This window comes from Fukomys damarensis, unplaced genomic scaffold (assembly GCF_012274545.1).
Source record: "Fukomys damarensis isolate Sample0158 unplaced genomic scaffold, DMR_v1.0_HiC HiC_scaffold_13, whole genome shotgun sequence".
Taxonomy (NCBI): Eukaryota; Metazoa; Chordata; class Mammalia; order Rodentia; family Bathyergidae; genus Fukomys; species Fukomys damarensis.
The window spans coordinates 33990634-34014292 of record NW_022900925.1 but is presented as its reverse complement, the minus strand read 5'-3'; the positions used below and the strand labels follow the sequence as shown (position 1 = coordinate 34014292).

General features: G+C 47.8%; 1 protein-coding gene across 1 annotated transcript in view; it reads right to left on the bottom strand.

Annotated features, from left to right (window-relative positions):
• Fam117a (family with sequence similarity 117 member A) overlaps positions 1 to 23528 on the bottom strand; it is a gene marked incomplete at its 5' end in the record, with an annotated part of 39791 nt that extends 16263 nt beyond the window's left edge. The window contains 2 exons of the mRNA XM_019206921.2: positions 297 to 466; positions 23336 to 23528. Of these exons, the coding sequence (XP_019062466.1) occupies positions 297 to 466; positions 23336 to 23528 (363 nt within the window). The remainder of the gene's footprint in view (positions 1 to 296; positions 467 to 23335) is intronic.
• Between the last annotated feature and the right edge of the window lie 131 nt (positions 23529 to 23659).

Genomic DNA, 23659 nt, shown 5'->3' with positions numbered 1-23659 from the left:
GCAGCGGAAGCTGAGGTAAATCTCATCTTCTACAGCCTAAACCCCAGAGCCCACTGTTATTACGCACGCAGGAATACTAACAGCCAAATGGAGACCCAGCCTAACCCCTCATTTCCTCCAAGCAGGTGGAAAGCACGCTCACGTTTGTGCAAGGTGCAGAGAGGAGCTGGTGAACAGCAGGAACAAAGAGACGACGTGCACAACCCAAACCCGGGACCAACGACTCCTGTGCACAGTGAGAGGCCCCACCGCCAGCCCATCCCTGTCCTGACCCCGCCAGCACAGCGCTGTGTTACCTGGGTGGCCTTGTCATTGGTACAGCAGGTGAAGGCCCCATCGGCTTCTCGTGGCCACTGGCCCAGAAGGTAGGAGCTGAGGATGGTGTCCAGGGAGAACGTACGCCGGACCTGGAGTGGCTGAGGCCTACACGCTGACTTTTCTGAGGCCACCGAGCATGGGACGCTGGCTGGAAGAGAGCACAGCCCGCGCACCTTGCCGTCAGCAGGGAGGACGGAGGCGTGGCAACCAGCCTTCCTCTTCTCCGAGCCCTGCCCAAGCACCACGCCCCGCTGCCCTCCTAAGAGTTAAAGCAGCCTATGAAAGCGCCGTCCGCCCAGAGCTTCCCGGACTGACTGGGAGCCTTTAGCGGTACAAGTAACTTGTACCATTTAGGGTTTACTTTACATGTGTCTTCTATCTTTTCCCATGAATTTCCAGGTCGCTACACTGAGTTTCCTGGGAGAAGCAGTCTCTCACCATTAAAGAGGGAGCTCTTGCTGGGCATGGGGGTGCATGCCGGTGATCCCAGCACTCAAAAGGCTGAGACAGGAGGGTCTCCGTAAGTTCGGGGCCAGCCTGGGCTACAGAGTGAGTTCAAGGCCAGCCTGAGCTACGTAGTAAGACCCTGCCTCAAAACAAACACACATTCGAAAAGGAGGTGTAAGGTGAGGGACGGGGACTCTGAGGGGACAAACCCCAAGTTTCTTCCCTCTTTTATCTCCTGCCCTCTTCCTTCCTTCCCCATTCACAGCAGGGCTCCTGTGCACTAGACAAATTCAACTCGGATAACTGAAGGAGTCTTCCAGCATCCTTCAGGACTAGTTCGAACCCAGGTGACTGAGATGAAGGGAACACTACAACTACTTTCAACTCTCAACTCTGGGACTGAGAAGTTCAGCTTAGCAAAATATCCAAATTTTTTGGTTCTCTCCTATGTCTCTGAGTTTTGTCTAACTGGGACAAATAATGCAATTAGAAAGCCATTCATTTTACTTTACCTTGGTTAAAGATTTCTAGGAGAAAGTAGAAGTTGAAAATGTTGATAAACTGTAAGGGCTCTGGAACTATCCAGAAGCTTCAGTGGCCTGTGGGGGAGCCTGTTTTCCACGATCCATGCTCAAAACCTTCCTGTCTTATTCTGTAAAGCCTCACTCCCTTAAACAGAAGAAAATGCTCTCTCATGTGGAGTAATCCCTTGATAACGTATGTGCATATTAAGCCCAGCAAAAAGAACTGGGGAATGTAGGTATAAACAGACTCAAAGAGCTTTCTATTAAAAAGGCACTCAAACGGTGGCAGTTCCTCAAAAATTTAAACATAGAATTTCCTTACGATCCAGCAATCCTGCCTGTAGATCTGTACCCCCAAAAAGCTGAAAGCAGAACTAGGAAAGGTATATCAGCACCCAACACAATAGCCAAAAGGTGTAAGCGGCCCACACTATGCCACAGATGACACCAAGCGACATGAGACAGGCACAAAGGACGAAGCTGTGTCAGTCTGCTTATAGGAGGCACCTAGAATAGATAGATTCATTCTGGACACAGTAGAACACAGGTTACCTGGAATTTCAGAGGAGAGAGAAGTAGGAGTTATTTTTTAATAGATGATTAAAAAAAAGTTTCTGGCCCAGCCAGCATGGTGGCACAGCCTGTAATTCCAGCCACTTGGGAGACTGAGGCAGAAGGACTGCAAGTTTGAGACCAGTCAAGCGACTCAGTGAGACCATCTCAAAAATAATAATAATAAAAAAGGAGCCAGGCCTGGTGGTACATGCCTATAATTCAAACATTCCAGAAGGCTGAAGCAGGACAATCAAAAGTTTGAACTCAGGGGCTGGGGATGTAGCTCAGTGGCTCCGCCGCCTGCCTGGCAAGCACAAGGTCCTGAGTTCGATCCCCGGTACCAAAAAAAAAAAAAAAAAAAAAAGTTTGAACCCAGCCTGTGCAACTTAGCACCTTGGCAAGACCTATCTCAAAGTAAAAAAATAAAGGGGCAAGGGGCTGCTGGGGATGTAGCTCAATATGAAGGCCCTTGGTACAATCTCCAGTAGCAAAAAAGAAAAAAATAAGTTCTGGCTAGGCATGGTGGTGCACACCCTTAAACCCAACATTTGAGAGGCTGGGGCAAAAAGATCACCAAATTGGAGGCAACTTGGGCAACTTGGAGAGACTTTGTCTCAAATAAAACAAAACAAAAACCCAGACAGTTCTGGAAATGGATAACAGTAATGGCTGCACAACCTTGTAAATGAACTGAATGCCACTGAACTGTAAACATAAAATGTTTATTTTAAAAATTTCAAATTTTATGTTATTTATACTTGCCAACAATAAACCATTAAGCATATTCTCCAAATTCATTATTTATCTGCATACATTTGACATACTTTTGATCAATATAAAATGTATTACATTATTTTCTGCCTTTTTCTACCCAAGTATTAATAACCTACATATTTACCATTTTAAAGACTATATATGATTCTTTTCAGTAATGGCTTAGCCATTCTCGTAGTATTGGACATAGAGAGGTCCCCCTTTTGGACACTGAGCTAAATCCCCAGCCCCCCTTTTTTTAAACAGAGTCTTGCCACGTAGAGTAGGCTGGCTTAGAAATTGTTATCCTCCTGAGTGCCGAGATTACAGGTGTGTGCCACTACACCCAGCTTTGAATAAGACAATTTTTTAATTTCAGCTTTTATCAAATCCCTGGGATCATTCTAATCATTTCCCTCGGTCATCACATAATATGTGCCCACTTAAAAGAACCTAACAATGGCTTATAAACCAGGTGTGGTGCACACCTGTAATCCTAACTCTGGTAGGCCAAGGCAAGAAGATTGTAAGTTCCAGACCACACTGGGCAACACAGTGACTCAGGGAGGCCCTGTCTCAAAACAAAAAGATTTTTAAAAGAGCGGGGGGCATAGTTTAGTGCAAAGGCCCTACGTCTAACCCCCAGTACCAAAAGGAAAAAAAAAAAAGACATAATTTCAAACAGTGTGAATTTTAGAAAAGTTAGAAGATATATACTACACACATTTCCACATCCAGGGTTAACATGCTATGAGATATGAATCTCTGTAGTCTTTAGCTTGAGTATACACTATGTTTTAAAATAAAAATGGGAACTTCTTGTGTATTGTTTCACTATGTGTTTTCTCCTTACATCACCAACATCATTCCAAATCAATACATACGGGCCTATAACACATCACTGTCAATCATCTTAACATTTCTACACTTAAACTCTCCCAAAGCTCTTTCAAAGAAGGGGGTCAGAGGGTCCAATGTCCTGGTTCCACTTCCAGCTCCTTTATGCCTCCCGCCCTGGGTCCCAGATGAAGCACGTTCTGGTGTACACCCATCCCCTCCGGCCTGGGCCTCCCGCCACCGCCTCCTGGATGCTGGTGATCCCCCATGACGCTCACCCAGGGAGCCCCAAGTTCCACTTTGTCCCCTTCTAGTACTTAGCTACCCGGGCAGGGGGTGGTTGGTGACTAGATATGAAACAACCCCAGGCCCAGGCTCGGTTCCGATTTATCTTTGTATCCCACGGTGCCTACAGCATGGGGCTGTCATTTGGCATTTTTCAATAAAATTGAAAAATCGCTTCTAGATGGGGAAACCTGATCTAATTGTACCACAGAGCCTAAGTCTCCCGGATATACCCACCCCCGGCCACTCACACTGAGAAAGGCCCGAAGTTGCTTGGCTTTCTTCTCCCTGTGCCTCTGGAAGGCCCAACCTCTTTCTTACCCTCCCTCCAGCCTAGCCACACGTGAGTTCAGCCCCGACTCTATCACCCACATGAGCATCCCAAACTTCATATCTGCAAGAATGGCACTGCACCTAAGTCCAGGAGGAAGAGGACGTGCCTCAGTTTCCTTTCCTGCAATGAGGAGCAGGTTAGGGTCTCAGCGTCATTTCCACAGTGGACACATCGTAGTGCAGGTGCAGGTGCGGACTCAGCTCCCAGCTAGCCCAGGACAGAACACTGTTCTGTCTCAGAGCCCTCAGCAAGGCTCCATGTCCCTCCTAACCCTCCAAATCCTTGGCATGCCCCAAACCCTCCTCCTCTTTATTGAGACCGGGTCTTGCCATCTAGTTGAGGCTGGCCTTAAACTCACTGTGGACTCAGGCTGGCCTTGAACTCACAGTCACCCTCCTGCTTCAGCCTCCCGAGTGCTGGGATCACAGGGTTGTGCCACCATGCCTGGCTCACCCGGCCCCTTTGAAGAGATTGACACATGATGTTTCTCTCATATCTAGGAAGTAAGGGAGGGGGCACTTAAAAAAAAATCTATCGCTTATCTCACGAACCTCCCTCGAATGGTCTGGTAAGCACCAATTTGGGCACCAAAACAGTAAAGGTTAAACCAGGGGGTCACTTTCCCCCAAATCAAATACAAACCAAAGCCAAAACCAGACACTGCCTCCTTCAAGCAGCCACAGACTGGCACAGTGCGGTTCCCTAATCTCTAGCAACGCCTAAGATGTGAACAACAGTCTGATCACAGCTCTGCCGCTATCACCCGCCTCCCCAGCCTGTGCTCCCTCTGCAAATGACACAGTGTGGCCTCTGTGACCTTTTAGGGATGCGGGAAAGAAAAGTGATGCGGTTCCACTTCAGTCCTCTAGGACTGAAGGCGGGGAAAGGGGTGACTACCCCGGAAAGAGGTGCATTCTGGGTTCCAGCCAGCGTATCCCTAGGCTTGTGCCCTCCAGGTCCCTGGAGAAGGTGCATGTCAATGCCTTCTCCTTACTAGTGACAGAAACTAGTCACAGATGCCACCTGTGATAAGTGGCGCAGGGGGACACAAAGCTGCTCGGGGACTTTTGCATCAGCAGGTGCAGATCAGCACACAAGTCCCGCCACATGGTGACACCGGCCTCAGTTAGGGAGCTGCCCCCAGAAATCTCACAGGGAGAGTGGTTGAGTTAGGACCCTAGGTTTACCCCTCAAGGGTGCACCGGAAAGATCTGGGTAGCGGTCCTGCCCTGCACTTGAGCGGTTACGGCTAAAGGATGGGAGGTGCTGAGAAGTAACAACGGCTACCTGTGGTTGGAAGATGAACTGGTTTTGTTTCTGGAAGGCACCCCTCTCAGATTCAGGGAAGGAGGAGGAAGAGCTGGTAATTGGCTTCTGTATCAGAGCTGACCATGTAGCAGACACAGGCACCGGCTGGTGGCCACGAGAGGGTGGAGTGTCCTGTTTACAGTCCCGAGGGGTATTATCGGCCCATCGCACGCTGCACCTCCACAGCCCAACCACCTGGTGAGGCGCCTGGCACCAGGCCAGCCCGTGTCACTGCACAGCTGAGTCGTGCCGGATGCTCTGGGTCTTGGGCAACGGCAAATGAAAAAACAAAACAAAACAGCACGGGCTGGCGATAAGACGGTGACAGAGGTGCTATCTTCCAGAGCCACTTGCCCTGGGTCCCAGCTGCTGTGCTGTAGGCTTTGGGGAGAGGGGCTGAGCAGAGAGGCAGTGGTCAGGCATCTGCCCCTTGGGGACAGTTGCCAGGGCAGAGCTCTCAAACGTCAGGTGAGCTCCTCCTGAGCCAAGAATGGAAGTGTCCGAGTGCCCACTCTGTGCAAGGCTTTGCTGATACAGGAAGGAAGCTGTTGGCAGGGTGAAGGCTACCGCTAGTACCAGCCACAGCCAGGTACCAGCCCTGGGGACTGGCCCTGACAGATGCCCCTCCAGGACACCAACTGTTCTCTGCAGCTCCCCAGACCTTTTGCTGGAAGTCAGCTCTGGCCTGACCACAGCAACACTCCCACGCCAGGAAGGACAAAGCGAAAGCTCTTAGAAGGCCAGGGATGGGACCAGGGAAGGAAGGAGGCGGCAGGAGCTATAAGAAATGAGGCAGCTCTGGCTTCTCTTCTCAGTGTGGCTGGGAAAAGCCTGTAGGGTGGACGCAGTGATTTATCGGGAGAAAGCAGCCCCTGACTATCAGGTTCTGGCTGGACATGGAAGAGGTTGTGCCACTATTTCACTACCTTTAGGTCAAGGTAGAAGATAGAAGCCTCGGACATGGTAGACAAGATACTCGGCACCCCTCCATCAGCATGAGGCCTACTCAGCCCCGAACACCAGGAGAGGACTCCAGAAGCAAGAGACACAGCCAATGAGAGCTTACACATGGCAAGAACTCAACAACTAGCGGTTCCACAAACAAGTTGAGTCATTTTCTCATGCTGTCAGGCTCTGAAGCATTATTAGCACTAGTCTTCTTAGCTCCCCACTTTCCTGGGGGTACAGGGGAGGAGGCTGGGGATCAAACCCAGGGCCTTGTGCACTCTAGGCAAGCGCTCTACCACTAAACACCCAGCCCTCACATCCCCTCTTATGGAGAAAACAACACTTCTTACCACAGAAGCTCTGCATATGGTACAGGAAATAAGAAAATGCAGATGAGCAAAAACTAAAAAATACAAAGGATGCGCGCCCCACCCAGAGACCGCACAGGGAACACCCACCCCCATCTTCCTTGTGCACACGTGTATATGTATGGGTTTCTCAGAAGATGAGATCGCATTGTACGTGTTTCTCCACAACCTGTTCTGCTGTTTGTATTTGTCCTTATTTATCAGCGAGGCAGGATGGCTGGACACAGAGGGAGCAGGTCCTGCCCTGTCCTGTCCCCAGGATGAAGCACTTGTTTTGGAGGAGTGAAATGCTAACCTGGAGAGGAGCAAAGTAAAAGGGGGATTCAGAATTTCTAAACATTCCCCCAAGAACAGATCTGCAGGAAGCTGGGGTAGAACTTCCAAGCAGCCTCACAGGGATTAGCTTTCTATTTCGGTGCTCATGCTGGGATTAGCAGGGCAGGCTGTCGCCTGAGAGGCCCCTAGTGCCACTGAATAAACTGCTTCACTCAGGGATGGGTCTCGGGGGAAGTTGTGGTGAAACCGAAATCACCCATATGACTGTGCAAGAGTTAGAAGGCCTCCATGGAAAGCCCACGGAGGACCCATTCATCCCAGCTGGGAAAACTGAACCTGGGGCTTTGGACACCTCTTCAACACCAGGCAAACCCTAACTGTAACCTCAACGGGGAGAAGAAACAGGAAACCAGGTTCAAAATGAAGGCAAAGAAGGAATAACATTGTGTCCTCCACCAGGAGAGCACATTGCCTTCCCCCGAAAAGAGCACTGGTAATCGTATACACAGGAAAAACTTCTCAGCCAGGCCCTTGGTCAATCACTGATTCCATATTTAAGTGTGCAGCTCAAGCGAGAGCCAGTGGAAGCCATTTCTGGCTGCGTGTCTGACTTCCAAAGATGCAGAACACATCTGGAGACAGCTGGAGAGAAGCCTTCTGGGTATGTCACTGTGGGAAAACATAAGGGATACGCTGACTCTAGCTAGGAGGCCACCAGGAAGGCCAAAGGTATGCTTGTGTGTGTGTCAAGCAGGGACAGCGGCCATCCTGACAACTGTTCAGTTCTCAAGAAGCAGCAGTTAGAAGAAAAGGAAATGGTGTGAACTTTTCACCTTTTATCTGAATTCTCTGAAGAGTTCTGTAGGATCTCAACATTCTGAAGACAAAACATAAAACACCAGCAGTTACTGATTGCAGCAGGCTTTCCTTTAGGATCCATAAAGCCTAAAGTGTACCCTGATTTCTGTTCTGAATTCTCATGAATTCTCCTGTGGGGCTGGGATGTTTGTTACAACTGGAAGGTAGACGACACTCCCCAGGTAGAGATGCAAGCTGATTTCTCCCGGGTCAAATAGCAAAGCAAGACCTACACTGCTCAAACAGAAGGCTTTTCAAAGTACATTTCCCACCCTTGTGTTTCACGTCAGACCCAATTCTGTCATAACCTCCTGGCTGCCTCGGTTCAAGAGCTACTCTGTGGACTGGCCAGTTCTTTTCCCCTCCTTTGCTGGAAAGGAGGACGGTCCTTCTCAGTCTCAGGAACTGTTTGATCCACTAGGCAGGCTGGGTCAGTCAAGGGAAGGAAGATGACACAGAATGAAGGGTTCCTATTGCCACCAATTCCAGTAATCCCAGTTACTTGGAAAGCTTTCAGAAGTTTAAGACCAGCACGGGCAACTTAGAGAGAATCTGTCACAAAATAAAATAAAAATCACTGGAACGTAGCTCAGTGAAAGCATTTGCCTGCCATGTGCAAGGCCCTGAGTTCAATTTCTCTATGCAAGAAGTCTGTGACAGGGGCTAGGAATTCACCTCAATGGATCCGCTGCCTGCCTTACAAGTGCAAGGGCCCGAGTTTGATCCCCAGTATCAAAAAAAAAAAAAAAAGTCTGAGAGAGAGAGAGAGAGAGTGTGTGTGTGTGTGTGTGTGTGTGAAGAAAGTAGAAAGCACATAAAAGAAAGAAAAATAAATAATACAGATAACTTCCAAATAATAAAAATAATCTCTGGTTTGCAAACAAATCATGACTTATTTTCAGCCTTCTTTCTGACTTTGAGCAAACTTGCAGGCAGCAATGTATGTTTCTAATGCACAATTACTATCAGCATAAGTCACACAAAACGACAACCATTCTGGCAAAATTGGATGGCTCCATTCCTGCAAATGATTTTAAAACCTGGATGAAAAATTTTTTCTTTCTTTTTGAATTGTTCACATCAATACTCATGGTCCATTAGCATTAATTCCTGACTGGCTTTACTCCCAAGGCAATAGCTTAGGAAGAATCAACAGATGCCAAAACCTCCGGGCCAATGGTTGTGGGGACAGAATATTTATAGAACGCCAAAGTATTACCCCACTATCCACTTGCTAGGTGTGTCCTGTACTTTTATACCTCTTCGTGTGATCAAAAGCGTGAACAGGTGTAACTCAGTGGCAAAGTAAGGGCCTAGCATGTGCAAACCCCAGGTTCACATTCCAGCACCAAAAAAAGAAAAATCAAAACAAAAAATCAGCATGATTAGTTATTTAGTTATGGACTTTCTGGCATCAGGTACCTCCTAAAGTGGTATATTAGGAAGTATACAATTTTACCTGTGAAATGTTCTTATTGGGAATGTTGAACCAGGCCCAAGATCTAACTTCCCATTTATAGGGAATCCAGGGACACAAGAACAAGTTAAATGCTACCCCAAGAAAACAGAAAGAAAAGTCCAGAGCGTGGAACAGTTAGAAGACTACTTTTCAAAATGTCAGAAACAAAGCAAAGGGTGTGGGAAGTAGTTTAAATGGAGAGACTATAAAGTCTCTCCTTTTTTTTTAAAGTCTTTTTTTTTTTTAAAAGCTATAATCAAATGCAATCCTTATCCTGACTACTAGATTAAAAACAAAGCCACCTGGGCCGGGGATTTAGCTCAGTGGTTCCGGAGCCTGCCTCGCAAGTGCAAGGTCCCAAGTTTGATCCTTGGTACCAAAAATAAAAACAAAAACAAAAGCCACCAAAGGAGAAATGTGAAAAATGAACTATGAAATAAGGATATTAAATAAGGAATCATAGTTAATTTCCTTGGGCATAATATTATGGTTATATAGAAGAATGCCTTTATTCTCAAGAGGCGCCACTGGAACAGGGCAAAGTGTCATGATATTTACACACAAGTCAGCACATCTAACCGCAAACATACGGCACGGGAGAAAACACAGATAAGACAATTGCGCCAAGAAGTTACCGATGGGTCTAGGGGAGCGGAAATGGGTGTGCGCCGTGCTCACAACTTATCTGTATATATAACGAAATTTTCCAAAATAAAGTTGTGCGGAAAAAGAACACAGGCTTAATCTGAGAAGACAGAAATTCAATATACTGTGCAATAAGACCCAACTCCTGTAGCCGGTAATGGCTACAACCATTAACTACAACATTAACAACATCAACTGTGGCCGGTAATGGTCAAATTCATTCGGGTCCCGGCTCCTGACTTCTATTTAGGGAGAAGAGAAGGTGGGCAAGAAGAGATGAAATCATGAATGGAGCCCAGCTTCATCTGAGGCAAGGAATGGAAACTTGCAAGAAGATATAATTCATACAAACCAGGCCAGGCGTGGTGGCGCACGCCTGTGATCCCAGCGCTTGGCAGGCTAAGGCAGGAGGACTGCCAGGAGTTCAAGGCCAGCCTGGGCTACGTGTAGCGAGTTTAAAAGCCAGCACCTAGCAAGACCTTGTCTCAAAAAAAAAAAAAAAGAAAAGAAAAGAAAAGAAAAAGGCAGAATAAAGATACAAAGTGAAGAAAGACATTGAGAAGTGTCCTGTCATCCTAGGAAAGAGACCGGGACCGCAGGCAGAATTAAGAGGCTCCTTGGGGCCCAGAAACATGGATGTAACTGAATATAACTTCAGAATACCCAGCCTCTGACCCTGAATATCCATTTGTCCTTAACGCTCTTCAAAAGGAAACTTGTGAGACTGAGAGATCCCAGGGAAGAGAGGTAAACATGACTAGAGGTTAACACGGCCACTAGATCCCAGGAGGCCAGCAAAATGAATTTGAATTTATCAGCAGTCTTCTAAAAAGAAAAGAAAAAGTCTTCTGCACGGGTGAAAAATGGACAATAACAAGGGCCGGGATGGAGCTCAAGGGCAGTGGCACTGTGCCTGTCTTCCAAACTCAAGGTTGTGAGTTCGATCCTCAGTACAAAAAAAAAAGGGGGGACAGTAACAAGGCCTTCACAGGAATAGGAGTCAGTCTAGCCAAAGAAGAATGGATGAGGAGACTGTAGAGTCGACCACTGAACAGCACCACGAAGAATTACACATCCCCTGCTGTCCACACCAACCCTGCAGGTAAGAGGCCACACCGAATGAGTCTGAGCCTCCTCTGGGGGTCTAGAAGTCCCCAACTATTAAAGGGTACCTACTGACAAATGCTGCTAAATTAAAATCCCAGAGCCCATGCTATTATGTAGGGCAAGATAAGGTGAAAAAGGAAAAAGGACCAAAGCCAAGGGAGATTTGCCAACCTACACTGCTCAGACAGCTGTGTTGTGAGCTCCAAGGAGGCTCCCACCTCCTCCCCCAAGTAGCATATAAATAGTGCTCGATTTACCTGTGGCTAGCCACAAGCAGGAGGTCACGTGACAGCAGGCTGGGTGGAACCCGAGCAGAACTCAGAGCTGCCCACTTGCTACACCTCACTAAGTTGGACCCTGCCAGGATCCTCTGCTCTTAACCTTGACTTTGATTCATTCAGTTCCTGGCTGGGAGCAGTGATAACAGCTGCTCCTTTAGGTTCCTGGGGATCAGAAAAGTCAGTTGTAGAATCTGCTCTCCGAGGGAGATCTAAGATCCTGTTAGGGTTACTCTCCTCAACCCTCATGTCCTTGAAAACCAGTGTGAACCACCTTGTTCCACGAGCGGAATAAGCTCTATTCTGTGTCCCCAATTTCAAAGGGGAGATAATCAAAAGACCACTACATCCCACCCATTGAGTCCCGACGTGGGCCCTGACCTTCTGGAATGGACCTCAAATCGGTCACAAATTCCCACGTTGGGTCTCAGCTGCAAAAAGACCCCAGTGGGCTGGGTGACACTCCAGAATGGACCCCGCTGAAACCCTGGCCTTTCCGTTGCTCAGATTTCCTCAGAGCGCCATGAGACTTATGCAGTGCCTCTGGGGTAAAATAGTCTGGAAAGCAAAGAGCCTGGAGGGTGTCACACTGGGAGATTTTCCTGCCTGCCACAGATGCTAGACATCTCTGATGGCTTTGGGACAGAAGGCTGTGAACCAGGTCACAGCTCCACATGCTTCCAAAAGCACAGTGTCACCACACATCACTGGAAGGTGACCCCATTGCCCCCATGTGCAGTGGGGCTTGGGATTGATTCGAAATCGGGAGCTGCTTCATGGTAACGTCACCTTTCATAAGTCAGGCAAAGAAAAGGCTTTACTCACTCTCATGAAGCAAAAGCGTTTGACCCAGGGACACAGTGTAGGGCATTAAATTACCATGGTGTCTGGGTTGGGCGTGTAACTCAGTGGCTAGAACACCTGCCTAACACAAACAAGGCTTTGGTTTCAATCCCCAGCACTGCCAAAAACTAAAAACAAACCAAAACTAGCACGTCTCATCCAAGGCTCTAAGACTAGAAGGTAAAGACTCAGCTGGCACTGTCCACACCAGGTGACATCAGTGCCACAGACACAGCAGCTCATCCCAGGAATCTAAGCTTCCGACACCCCCAGGAAACGGTGGTGGGGGAGGCTTTCTCACCCTCTGCCACCTTGCCCTGATTCTAGTTGTCATCTACCTGGCACTTAGTTTGAGAAAGGACAGAGCCGGAACAGCAGAAGATAGAGTATCAGAGCATCCTGGGGACACTCTATATAATTTGATAACCGTCCAAGGACAAATAATCTAAGTGAATAAGCCGAGACAATAGCATAGTGAATGCTCACAAATCTATTTCATATAATTGGCTGGGGCCATGGAAAAAAAATCCTTTGAGGACAACTATAGTCAGATTAATCAAGTCTAGGGCAGCGGCAGGGAGGCAGTTCAGATAAAGGACACACACTAAACATAAAGGGTTTGAGAACTGCTCCTTCTACGGTAAGTCGCTGACCTCAACTCTGGCAACTGGGGGAAAAATAGCAGGATGCACAAATGACACAGACAAGGCCTAACATGTGGTTTGCTGTGAGAGGAAAGGGGCAGGGTCTGATCTCCGACTGTCCGCCTAGCAGTGACCTCCAGATCCAGGCTTCCTCGGGCTGCGTGGTTACGCGAAGGATGGGCTAAAAGAGCTGCGTCCGTGTGAATGGAGATGCATTCGGTGTTATGTGCTGCAGTAAAGCCACACAGACCCCTGTCCCGAGGCCCGAGACAGCCCCGAGGCAGTGGGCACACCCACCAACTGGTTCCCAGTGAAGGGAAGCTGTGTGCCTGGGCCTTCACCTGGTATCACCTTCTAAACCAAACTCAATATACCCGCCTCTCCCTGCCCTCTCTCTATAAAGGGAAAGTAGCATTGCTCCCTAGCCCGGGTGCAGAGCCTTCTGATGTTTCGTGCGGACAAATGAAGAGTTGCGTGAGGCACATAGTGAGAGCTGGGGTGGGCTGGTTCTCCCTGGAAGGCACCTGCTGTCCCCAGCATGGTCACACATGTTCCAGCACCACCGGGTCATTGTGGACCATGGGCTGGGCGCTCAGAAGGGCTCGGCTCAGAATGTGACGCCAGCCCTGCCCAGCTTGACAAGGAAAGCGGCTGTGTCCTGTGAGGTGGGCTGCCATTAGCTCCACACCAAGCCCAAATCCTGCCTCTCCCCTGTGTGCTATGTGAACTCACATGGGTCCATGTAACCTCACTGGACACCAGTCGCTCCGTCTGTTAAATGGGGAATAAAGCATGTTATCAGGATATAGAAGAAAATCTTTTTTTTTTTTTTTTTTTTTTTTTTGTTTAGAACTCAGGACCTTGCGCTTGCCAGGCAGGCACGGTGCCACTGAGCTAAATCCGGCCCAGAAAATCTCCATTCTAAAGAGCCCCAGATACACTCAAATTAGACTGGCATATATTTATTTGTTAAACATTTTATTGGGAAATAATTTCAAGTGTATACATAAAAGACTAAGATTACTATACAGAACACCTGTGTAATTTTTACCTACATTTGCCCCACTTGTTTTACTGCTGGCTTTCATATGCATTTTTCCATAAACATGCTCACATGTTCCCCCATGTTCATACTTGCCACCCACGCGCACACACACACTCACAGAAACACACACTATCCTTTGTGGTGTTTGGTGTGATGTCCTATTTGAAAAACAACAGGGAGGTCTGGGGATTTAGCTCAGTGGTTCCACCATCTGACTTGGAAGTGCAAGGTCCTGAGTTCTATCCCTGGGACCAGCAGAAAAAGAAAAACAACAGGGAACTATGTAGAGGAGGATGCATGCGAGGCTGGGGATGAAGAGAAAGCAAAGGAGACCTGGCTGCTTGCGAATGGTTCCCCGGCTCTGCTCCCTCCCTGCCTACCATGTAAAGAGCAAGCACAGAAGTACTCAGCTTTTGAGGTGAACCAGTACAGAGGCAAGCCTCAGAAAACCTACAGAAAAGTTATGTAAGGTTGCTGGCTACAGTTTTGTTTTGTTTTGGTCATAGTGAAAGCCACAAAAAAACAACAACAAGGCATGTATGATGAACCACAAAAACAGCTTTATTATACAGTATTTGTTATATGAAGATTTTGGATCATGAAATGGGAGGTAACTGAGAAAGAAAGGTTCTACAGAAGCATATGGATATTAGAATACTACAAAATTCTTTGTAAGCTGGGAGTGGTGGTGTGTACCTGTAATCCCAGCACTCTGGGAAACTGAGGCAGGAGGATTCCAAGTTCAAGCCCAGCCTAGGCAACTTAGCAAGACCCTGACTCAAAAATTAAAATTTTTAAAAAGGACCAGTGATTGCAGCTCGGTGTGAAGGCTTTGGATTTGATCCCTAAGAAAGGAAAAAATCTATACAAAATCTGATTGGGAAGCCGGGGATTTGGCTCAGCAGTTCTGCCTCCTACCTTACAAGAACAAGGGCCTGAGTTTGATCCCTGGACCAAAAAAAAAAAAGTACTTGTACAGAATCTGACTGGGGATAAAAGCTGCCCATGACTTCTCAGGAGGTTTACATACTCTAAGAAGGTCAAGTGATTCTCCAGGTACCATGTCCCCAGGTGAAGCCTTCTCCCAGAGCTTCAGCCCCTGCTGCTCCCTTTACTGGGCATGCTCATATATCAGAGGACCCCTTTCCCACTTAATCTAAAGAAAGACGGGGGAGGCGTGCCTGGGCAGATCACGTGCCCCAGGCTTCTTTCCCACCTCAGGTGCGGGAGGTGTACCACGCAGGGTTTCCCTCTATGGAGGACTAAGCTGCCCATCATCGGGGCACAATGCCACTTGCACCTACCCCTCTCCTCAGGAATGCACCACCCACATCTTTTCCCAGGGCTTTTTTGGTTTCTCATTTTCACAACTAAGAAAAGACACTGGCTCCTATAAGCTCCTTCTTAGCACATGTCCCTTGACAAGGCCACCAGCTCGGCAACCTGACCCCACAGAGGCAGGAACACCTGTCGACCTTCTGTGCCCTACCTGTCCCTGGTTACCTGCTTGTTCCACAAGGAAAATGCACATCTCAAACCACCCAGAAATATTAGAAAAGCAACCACCGTATCACACATACAATAACATAATCACCGTCTTCTTCCAGTTTCTACCCCTCTCTATAGCTCACAGGGAAAGTACAGGGTGTACAAAGCTCAGGGTATGGACGGTCACTTTGGGTGCTGGAGGAAAAGACTTCCCTGCAGCCCGTTTTCCAATTCCCTCTAGTGAGGTTAACCAATGAGTCTGGGCCCCTGGATTACAGGTACGCAAGTGGAAGGGGACAAAAGCTGGAGGTGCGTAGCAGGCAGGAAGCAGGAGTGCCATCCTCGAACGACACTTGTAAGAAACTTCTCGTACCTAGTGGAAGGAGCCCTTGCTTAATAAACCAAAAGACCTCTGTCAGTCATGGGTCTTGGATACGTTACTTCCTCTCGGGGGCCTCAGTTTCTTTATCTGCAGAAACAGAAATGCCCCCTGCACCTGTAGGACAGTTGTGAGGACAAATGAGAAACATCTGAGAACTGATTATAAGCAGCAAGAGCTAAACAAAAGCTATCTTTAGTTTCCATTTCACTGAAAAACACAAATGAATTCCGGGACCTTCCAGAGTTGGGATTCACATTCTTTCTAAGGAAGGGGCTGTTTTGGTTTTCATCTGGGAACACAGAGCTACCCAGGATTAGGGTTCCCCTGAGAAAGTGCCCAAGTGCTCCTCTCCCCACTACCACATCCCAGACTCCGCCGTATCTCCTCTGGAAGCCCTCTGGCTGCGTCCCCTCTATCATGCCACATGCTGTCCACACCCAACCCACTCCCAGCTTGCTTGTGTCATATCTGATGGGCTCAAGTTAAACAGACAATCCCCATGTGGGGGCTGGTGGCAGGTTTCTGCCAGCCTGCAGCTGTGGGGCCAGGGATGCACGTATTATCAGGGGTGGTTCTCATGAGGCTGCGTGGGCGATTCCACAGGCACCGAGCACAGGAGGAGAGACAGGAGGAAGAAGAAAAAGCTGCCTACCCCCAATCACACGTGCACTCCATTCGAAGTTACACCCAGCTGGGCGGGTTTATAAAGCCACTTGGGCTAAGCCACCACACCCATGGTGGCCACCGCTAGGGCAGAGGAACAGACTGTGGATGAGAGCGCCTGTCCAGGGGATGGAGAACGATGACCAGCACCTCTTTCCTGCATTTCTCAAGGAGGAGAACAGCAGCACCCTAGCGCCTACTAGAAATTCTGCTCCCTGGCCTAGAAAGTCACTGATTTAGATTTTTGTTAGCCTGCTATTCCCTCACCATACAGTATAGCACTAAGAAGTGGAGACAAATTGACCTGGAATGAAGACACCCAGCGTTCGGTCTCCCTGGCCTATCAACCACATCCACGTCTAAGCCTAACGCCAGGTAGTCTGGCTTTTTCACAAAATCCTACAAACTGGCTGCTTCCACACATCAACCTGGTAACCTGCCCAAGCTCATCCTCTGGCTGTGTGTTGGGAACAGAAGCTCTAAGCTTAGCAATGACATCCATGGAAATGCCACGTCTTTGCCACCATCTGGGCTTCAAGCCCAATGACCAGGATGAATAGGAGACCGGTGATATAAAGAAAGAGAGAAAACTCTTGGAGGAGGGTAGGGGGTTCCCTGTAAGTAGCTGAAGAGAGAGATGTTACAGAGGGAAACCATGTGTGGAGACCAGAAATGGGACAGACCATTACAAGACAGCCTAGGGGAGGTGTGGCTTCCTGCTCCCTCCCCACTGCCTTTCCAACAACTCAATCCAGCAAGTATTTATTGAGCGTGACACTCCCCATCTGCCCTGTCCCTCCCTCTGCAAAAACACTCAGATCTGTTCAAGCTGCAGAGTGAGTTCTATTGCACTTGAACTTGAGGCAGGAGGTGCCTACCTCTTAAAAAGGCAGGCACACAATTTTCTAGGTTTGAGAAAATTAAGGAACACAGCTGACCAGACACAAGACTAACACAATGTCACTTTTCTTTCTTTTTTTTTTTTTTTTTTTTTTTTTTTTTTTTTTTTTTTTTTTTTTTTTTTTTTGCAGTGCTGGGGATTAAACCCTGAGCCTTGCACATGCTAAGCACATGCTCTCTCCACTGAGCTACCTCGCCAGCCCCAACAATGTCACTTTTGAAAGGGAAGGGATAGAAGAGAATAGAAACTTAAATTTAACCTTAGGAGAGTACACTAGCAGTTTTAAAAAGCCAACTCAAAACCTCCTAGTATCTCCCTAATTAACCTCACTGCACACTGGATATTCCTTCATTCTACGTGTCCTCCAGCTTGAACTGCTATTTTTCACTTGCAGATGGGTCCACAGCTGTTCTAAAGTTGTGTATGACCCTACCTTTGGTTCTTCAGGATGAGGTGTCACCTATACCTCCTTATTTGCCTGCAGGCCTTCATTTTGGGATCTTCCCCAACAATAAGGGAGGGAGTCAATCAAGTGCCAGCGCAGGTAAGTAGACCAGGCTGCTCCCTGCCAGGCACAGTTCCCCTGAAATCTGCAGGACAGAAGCTCAAGGCCAGAGAGAAGGGCACCCCTAGTTTATAACGGTGCCCTGCCAAATACTGCCTATTGTCTAAGAAGCTACATTCAGGCGACTCTAAGAGGATATTCCCACACTCCCAATCCCAGGCCAAGGGCTTCAGAGAAACCAGGGCCCTCACAGGAGTCTTCCCAGCCCTCTGACCTTCCCCTTTCCTCGGGGAGCTGGAAGCTCAAACTGCTAACGTGCAGGCAGGGCTGAGCCCAAGGCACCCCATCCACCCTCGGTGTCAGCCGTTGGGGATCATGAGCAAACCCACAGGCCTGTGTGCCCGAACAGGGCAAGGTAAGCATCTGTACACGGCCTGGACGTCGGTTCCACAGCCCCTGGGGCACGTCTTGAAGTTTTCCTAATTACGAAATACATTGATAGCATTCTTTTAAGTTCATTAAAGCCGCTTGGCCATGGTGCTCCTGCACAGTAAAGTTAACTGAGGCTTATTTGGGCCAGCAGATAAGCATTTAAATGACTGCAGAGCTAGGCATTCAGCTGTGTCATGACCCTGGGGGTAGAGCAAAGTGCCAGAAAACCAGGAGGTCTGGTGGGCACCAAGAGTTGGAGTCGCAGCCAGCTGTATCAAGGCCTCCCAGCACGCAGCTATGCCCAGAAGGACACCCTCTTCCCAAGCTCCCCCATGGCTGTGCAACTGGAGCACAGATAATTTGTGAATTTCAAATAGCATCCCAAAGTCTTTCCTCTCTGAGATCAGAATTTGTTCTTGACCTAACCGTGTGAAGAGATGTGGCTAACGTTGTTAATTCATACCCTGCAGACCAAATAATAAAATCTGCAACTCAGACAGTGAGGGAAGCACACCAGATTTCCCACTCAGCCTTTCTTGGCTTCTACTCACACTTCCTAGAGGAGGAAGAGCAACTTCCATCTCAGAGGAGGGCAGGGCTTATAGAACCATGAAGATTGTCCGCTCTCACTCCTGTGCACTAACTGGGAAGGGCTCCACGCAGCCTGGGGGACTCAGAATCAGCCCAGGTGGGTCCAGTCAGAGCACTTAAGCCAATGGTAAACAGCACTTGATGTATGTGCCAGTGCCCGTAAGAAAAGACCTGCCCTCAGAGCGTATCCATGCCCTGCGAAATCTGCATCCTTTGGCAGAAGAGCTCTGCGTGAGACTCGTAAGAACCTGGAGGAGGACACACTATTTCAGCTCCACTGATGCCACGGAACAGTGGGCTCTGGGATCCAGGTCACACTTTTGGGGGTACACTGAATTCTGCAGAAAATGTAAACAAAGCCTCCTCTTGGCTATTAAAGCCCATTCCAATTAGCACCATCACCAAGAAAATTTTGCCTCAAATTTCCTACAGATCCCTATCTGGAACCACAGAAAACAATGTCCTCTTCTCTCCATACCTCACTGATGTTCTGACCTCTCCTCTCTTGAGCAAAGGAATTAAGGTCTTTTGGCTCTACATTATATAAGGGAAAGACTTCCCCTAATGTTTAATTCTCTGCTTTCCACAATAACGAAGAACACAGGGACCCACAATCCTTTGGGTAACCAAAGAGATAAAGACAGTTCAGCAACTGCCAAGGATGTCACCAAATGCAAATCAAGGATGTCATCCTTGGTGATAACGTTTAAGAGTCAGATGCCTCTGCTGCGTATTTTGCTGACCATGTGCCTGGAGCTGGCACCACTGTAAAAGTAACAATGAGCAGTGTCTAGGCCAGGGTTTTTATGATTCCCAAAGAGAAGCTGCTTCAATCACAGGTTGTAGAAGGACAACTGTCACTCTTAAAGAATTTTAACTGCACCTCCAAGCCTCATTCTAGTAAGATGGCTTCCTTGGCATAGATAGTTCCAACTCTATTTTCATCCCAAGGCTGCTTCTGTCACCAGGGGCCAGTTCCTCTTGGGATCTTTAATATTCAACATACTTCAGAGGGCTCCATACCTATCTAAACACCCTTCCCCCAAGGGCTAAGTTTTCACAGCACTGTGAGGAAAGGAGTTTAATAATTACCAATAGCATCGCTAATAACAATGCTGCCTTATATTCATGAAACAGCCATGCTGGGGAACCTAATCGACATCTGACATAATCTACCTCTCCTATATCCCTGTGGGGAAGCCAGTATTTTAGGATAACCATGACTACTGTTCGCTGTCAAGGATCTGTTCAGAAAAGTAAAAGGTAATGAGAAAAATTCAAAACAGGAGATATGCGTGTCGCGATTTCCATCTGATTTTGAAATGTATTCACTAGTCTGAGTTGTTCGGTGGAGAAGAAGAGCACATGAAAGACGGAGGGGAGCAAATTTGCCTAAGAGTTAAGCTATTATGTAAATGCAAATTAGAGATGTCTACTGAACATGTCACCTGACAACCGTGGGAGTGGGGAGTCACACATGCTGCTCTTCCACAAAGACTGAGAAGGGACTGGAAGCACATGGTCCCCTCTCCCCTAAAGTATGAGTGGGGACAAAGGCTTGCTAGTTTTCCTTACCCTCCCAGGGTTTTCTGAGGAGGTATATATTATACACTAAAGCTGATCTTTACATAGGAATAATGATCAGGTGTATTATTTAGGGGAAAAGGTAGGCAAACTGTTTTGTAACATACTGTATAGTGAGTATTTTAGGCTTTGTGGGTAATCTACTGAACTCTGCCACAGACAACATGAAGCCAGCCATAGACAATACCTAAAGGAGTGTGGCTGTGTTCCAATAAAACTTTATTTGTAAAAACAGGTAAAAGGCACAATATGGGCTACAAGCTATACATGCCAACACCTGCCTTAAAAAGGCTTTTGTGGGTAGAAGAAGTGCCAAGGCAGCATTTGGCTTCCCAGTCAGCCAGCTAGCCTCTGTGGGTCTGGTTCTCTGGAAGAATAATTAGCAATGCTTGATTAAATATTATCTTCATGGGGCTTGTCTAGCATGCCCAAGGTCCTGAGCTTGATCTCTAGCACTGCAAAAACAAAACCAAACCCCTATTTTCTTCACCCTAGGGATACGGAGATTGAGACACTAAGCAGGACAGGTAAGACTGAATCCCAGAAAATGCCACCTCCTAGTCCTGTTTTGTCCATGACCTGGAAGAACACAAAAGTTAGCAGCCTCTCACCGACCTAAGACACAAAAGAGAATTTAATTTAAGGGGCAGGCAATTGTAGCAAGAAATTTACCCTGGGTCTCTATTACTCACTAGTGGCTCTTAGCTTTCTTAGAGTTGACCCTCACTTTCCTCTCTCTCTGCTCTCAGCCTTCCTCACTCCTAGCCCAGGCTCATAAAAATGAAGCCATTCCTCACTTTTTGAAGGCATCCCCGGTGGACTGAATGGATGCGGAAGGTAAGTCCTGCTCTTTACACCACGACCCGTTTTACAAGGTCTCACGTATCTTGTGGAGAGCACAGTAGGGTGTGTGGTGTGCAGATAACTGCACAGCCAGGAGTGTTACATCATTTGGGGATGGGAAACAGAAACAGTGACGACACTTAATTGTTCCTGAAACCCAGACCCAGCTCACATGCCTTTTTTCAAACAGTTGGGTTTCGGAGCCCTGTTTAGAAAGCTCATTTTAAAAGACAAGAACAAAAATGCAAGAAGAGGCCTTGAAATTCTAAAACCTGCAGTACTGGTTTCAGATCCATCTAGGTTTGCTCTTTGAAGCCTGAAAAGGCAACGGGCTCTGGCCAACAGTGCTCTCAGCCTGGCTCACTGGAGGGTTAACAATACAGGCAGCAGCCAACACTTTTGATAGCACCAAAAGGGTGCCAGGCACTGTTCTAAGCACTTTGATCCTTATGATGCAAATATCTGCATTATCCACAAATGAGGAAACTGAGGCACTCAGAAGAGAATTAACTTCCTCAGAGCCAAGCGACTTCCTCAAAGCCACACTGCTAGTAAATGGTAGAACCTGGATTCAAAACACCATCCTCTGAGGGCTTATAATAGACAGCAAGGGGTTTTCCTTCTATCACCTATGTCCAGCTGGCCTAGAGGAATCATACCTGCTGCATCCCAAGGACACAGAATAGACACAAGCTGCACATACAAAAGTTGAACATGCAAAGATCTGATGTACATGCCCACAAACCAAAGGCCAGGTACATGCCTCTTGCGCCTGGCCACAACAAAATACACAGGCTCATGCTACTCTTTCCTTCTATTTTTTTTTAAACTCTCCTACCTTACTGCAAATCTACAGGTAACCTTACCACCCATTAGGTAAATGCCTTATTAATGGGGCTGGGTTTCCCTCTGTGGAGAAATGATCAATCAGCCCAAAACATAAGCAAGAGTCCATACGATGGTCTTAGGTCACCTGACAAGTTATGCAGGACTGGAGCTCCCTATGTTTATGCCAGTATCTTAGGGCCCCTGTGCCTAATAAAAAGAGTAGGCCATATAAAAAACCTAAGCATCCAAGCCTACTTTCTTTCCCTTTGCATAGGATCTACCAGTTTGTCCTTTTACTATTAGCTCTATAGGAGTCACAAAAGAACTGCTATTAAAATATAATTACTAGCCAATTTCCACCTACTACACAGGGAGGCTTTCTGTTGACTTCTACTAAAAGTGACTTGGACTCTGGTGCTTGTTGTTCTAACTTCCCTGGGTTCCAAGGAAGCCCAAACAAAACCAACAGGTTTGTAGTCTTGTGGTTTCCTTTACAGCTCATGAGAGGCATGAGTTTGTGCGGGCATTGCCTCCTTCTACAGGACCAGATTCTACACATACTTTTACTACTTGTTCACCATCTTGCTACTACATTTGACCAAGTTCTCCTGTGTTCCGAGATGTGATGCTAAAGTATACAGTGAGTTCCAGATACCAGGGGCGTTCTACCTCAGAGACTCGATTAATTCCATTCCTATCTAGTAAGGCACTGTAACAGCTATACTTTCCAGAGGGAGATGTGCAGTAACTAAGTTTAATAAGTGCCAAAAACTCCAGAGACTCTGGTTTAGAGAATGTCATTAACCGTTAAGATGGCAGGGACTATGACTTTTGTACATTTAGTAAAGACTCAGGCTTTGGAAGTGTGCAATGATCTCCTTACATCTGGTGTGAATCAAACCCAAGCCTCACTTTCAACTTGCCAACCTCTTCGTGCAAGTAGGTTCCTTTCCGGTCTTGAGAGCCTGCATCTGCAGTCCCAGCAGGGTTTTGAGTGTGAACACAAGGTTAAGTTTGATCCCTCCCTAGTTACCCCAACCCACATCAAGCTGCTGTTAAAGACGCGTAGGAGTACCGTTCAGAAACTGAGGTATTTGCCACACTGTCCTTGATTGCAGCCCTCACCCCCACTGCCACGCTGGCTGGCAATGCTTAGAACAAAACAACCTGGGGTTTGGGGGAGCAGGAGGCAAACTGCCCAGACCCCATCCTCACACATGCACACATAGGATGGCTGGAATGAGACAGCCAGTCATATCAACCAGGTCGGGAATGCGGGAACTTACAACTTCGGGGCCACAGCAAGAGGAACGTAGGCGATCGGCAGTGGAGCGTCTGCGCCGCAGGAAAAGCCGTTAAACTTATTCCGGCGAGCGGAGAGCTGCTCCGGGAGGTGGCAGCAAGGGAAGCGCACGTGAAGTGCGGGAAGGAACTCCAGAGCTGCACAGAGGGATGCGGGGCCAACCCGAGCCGGAGAAGTACCACATGGCTTCACGGGCTCGCCTCCATGCCTCTCCCCCTCCCTCCCCCCTCCCCTCCCCCTCCCCGTGCGGCCCTCCAGCGCCCACCGCCAGCTCGCTGCCCTAGCAGCCTCGCCACGGGGCGCCCCC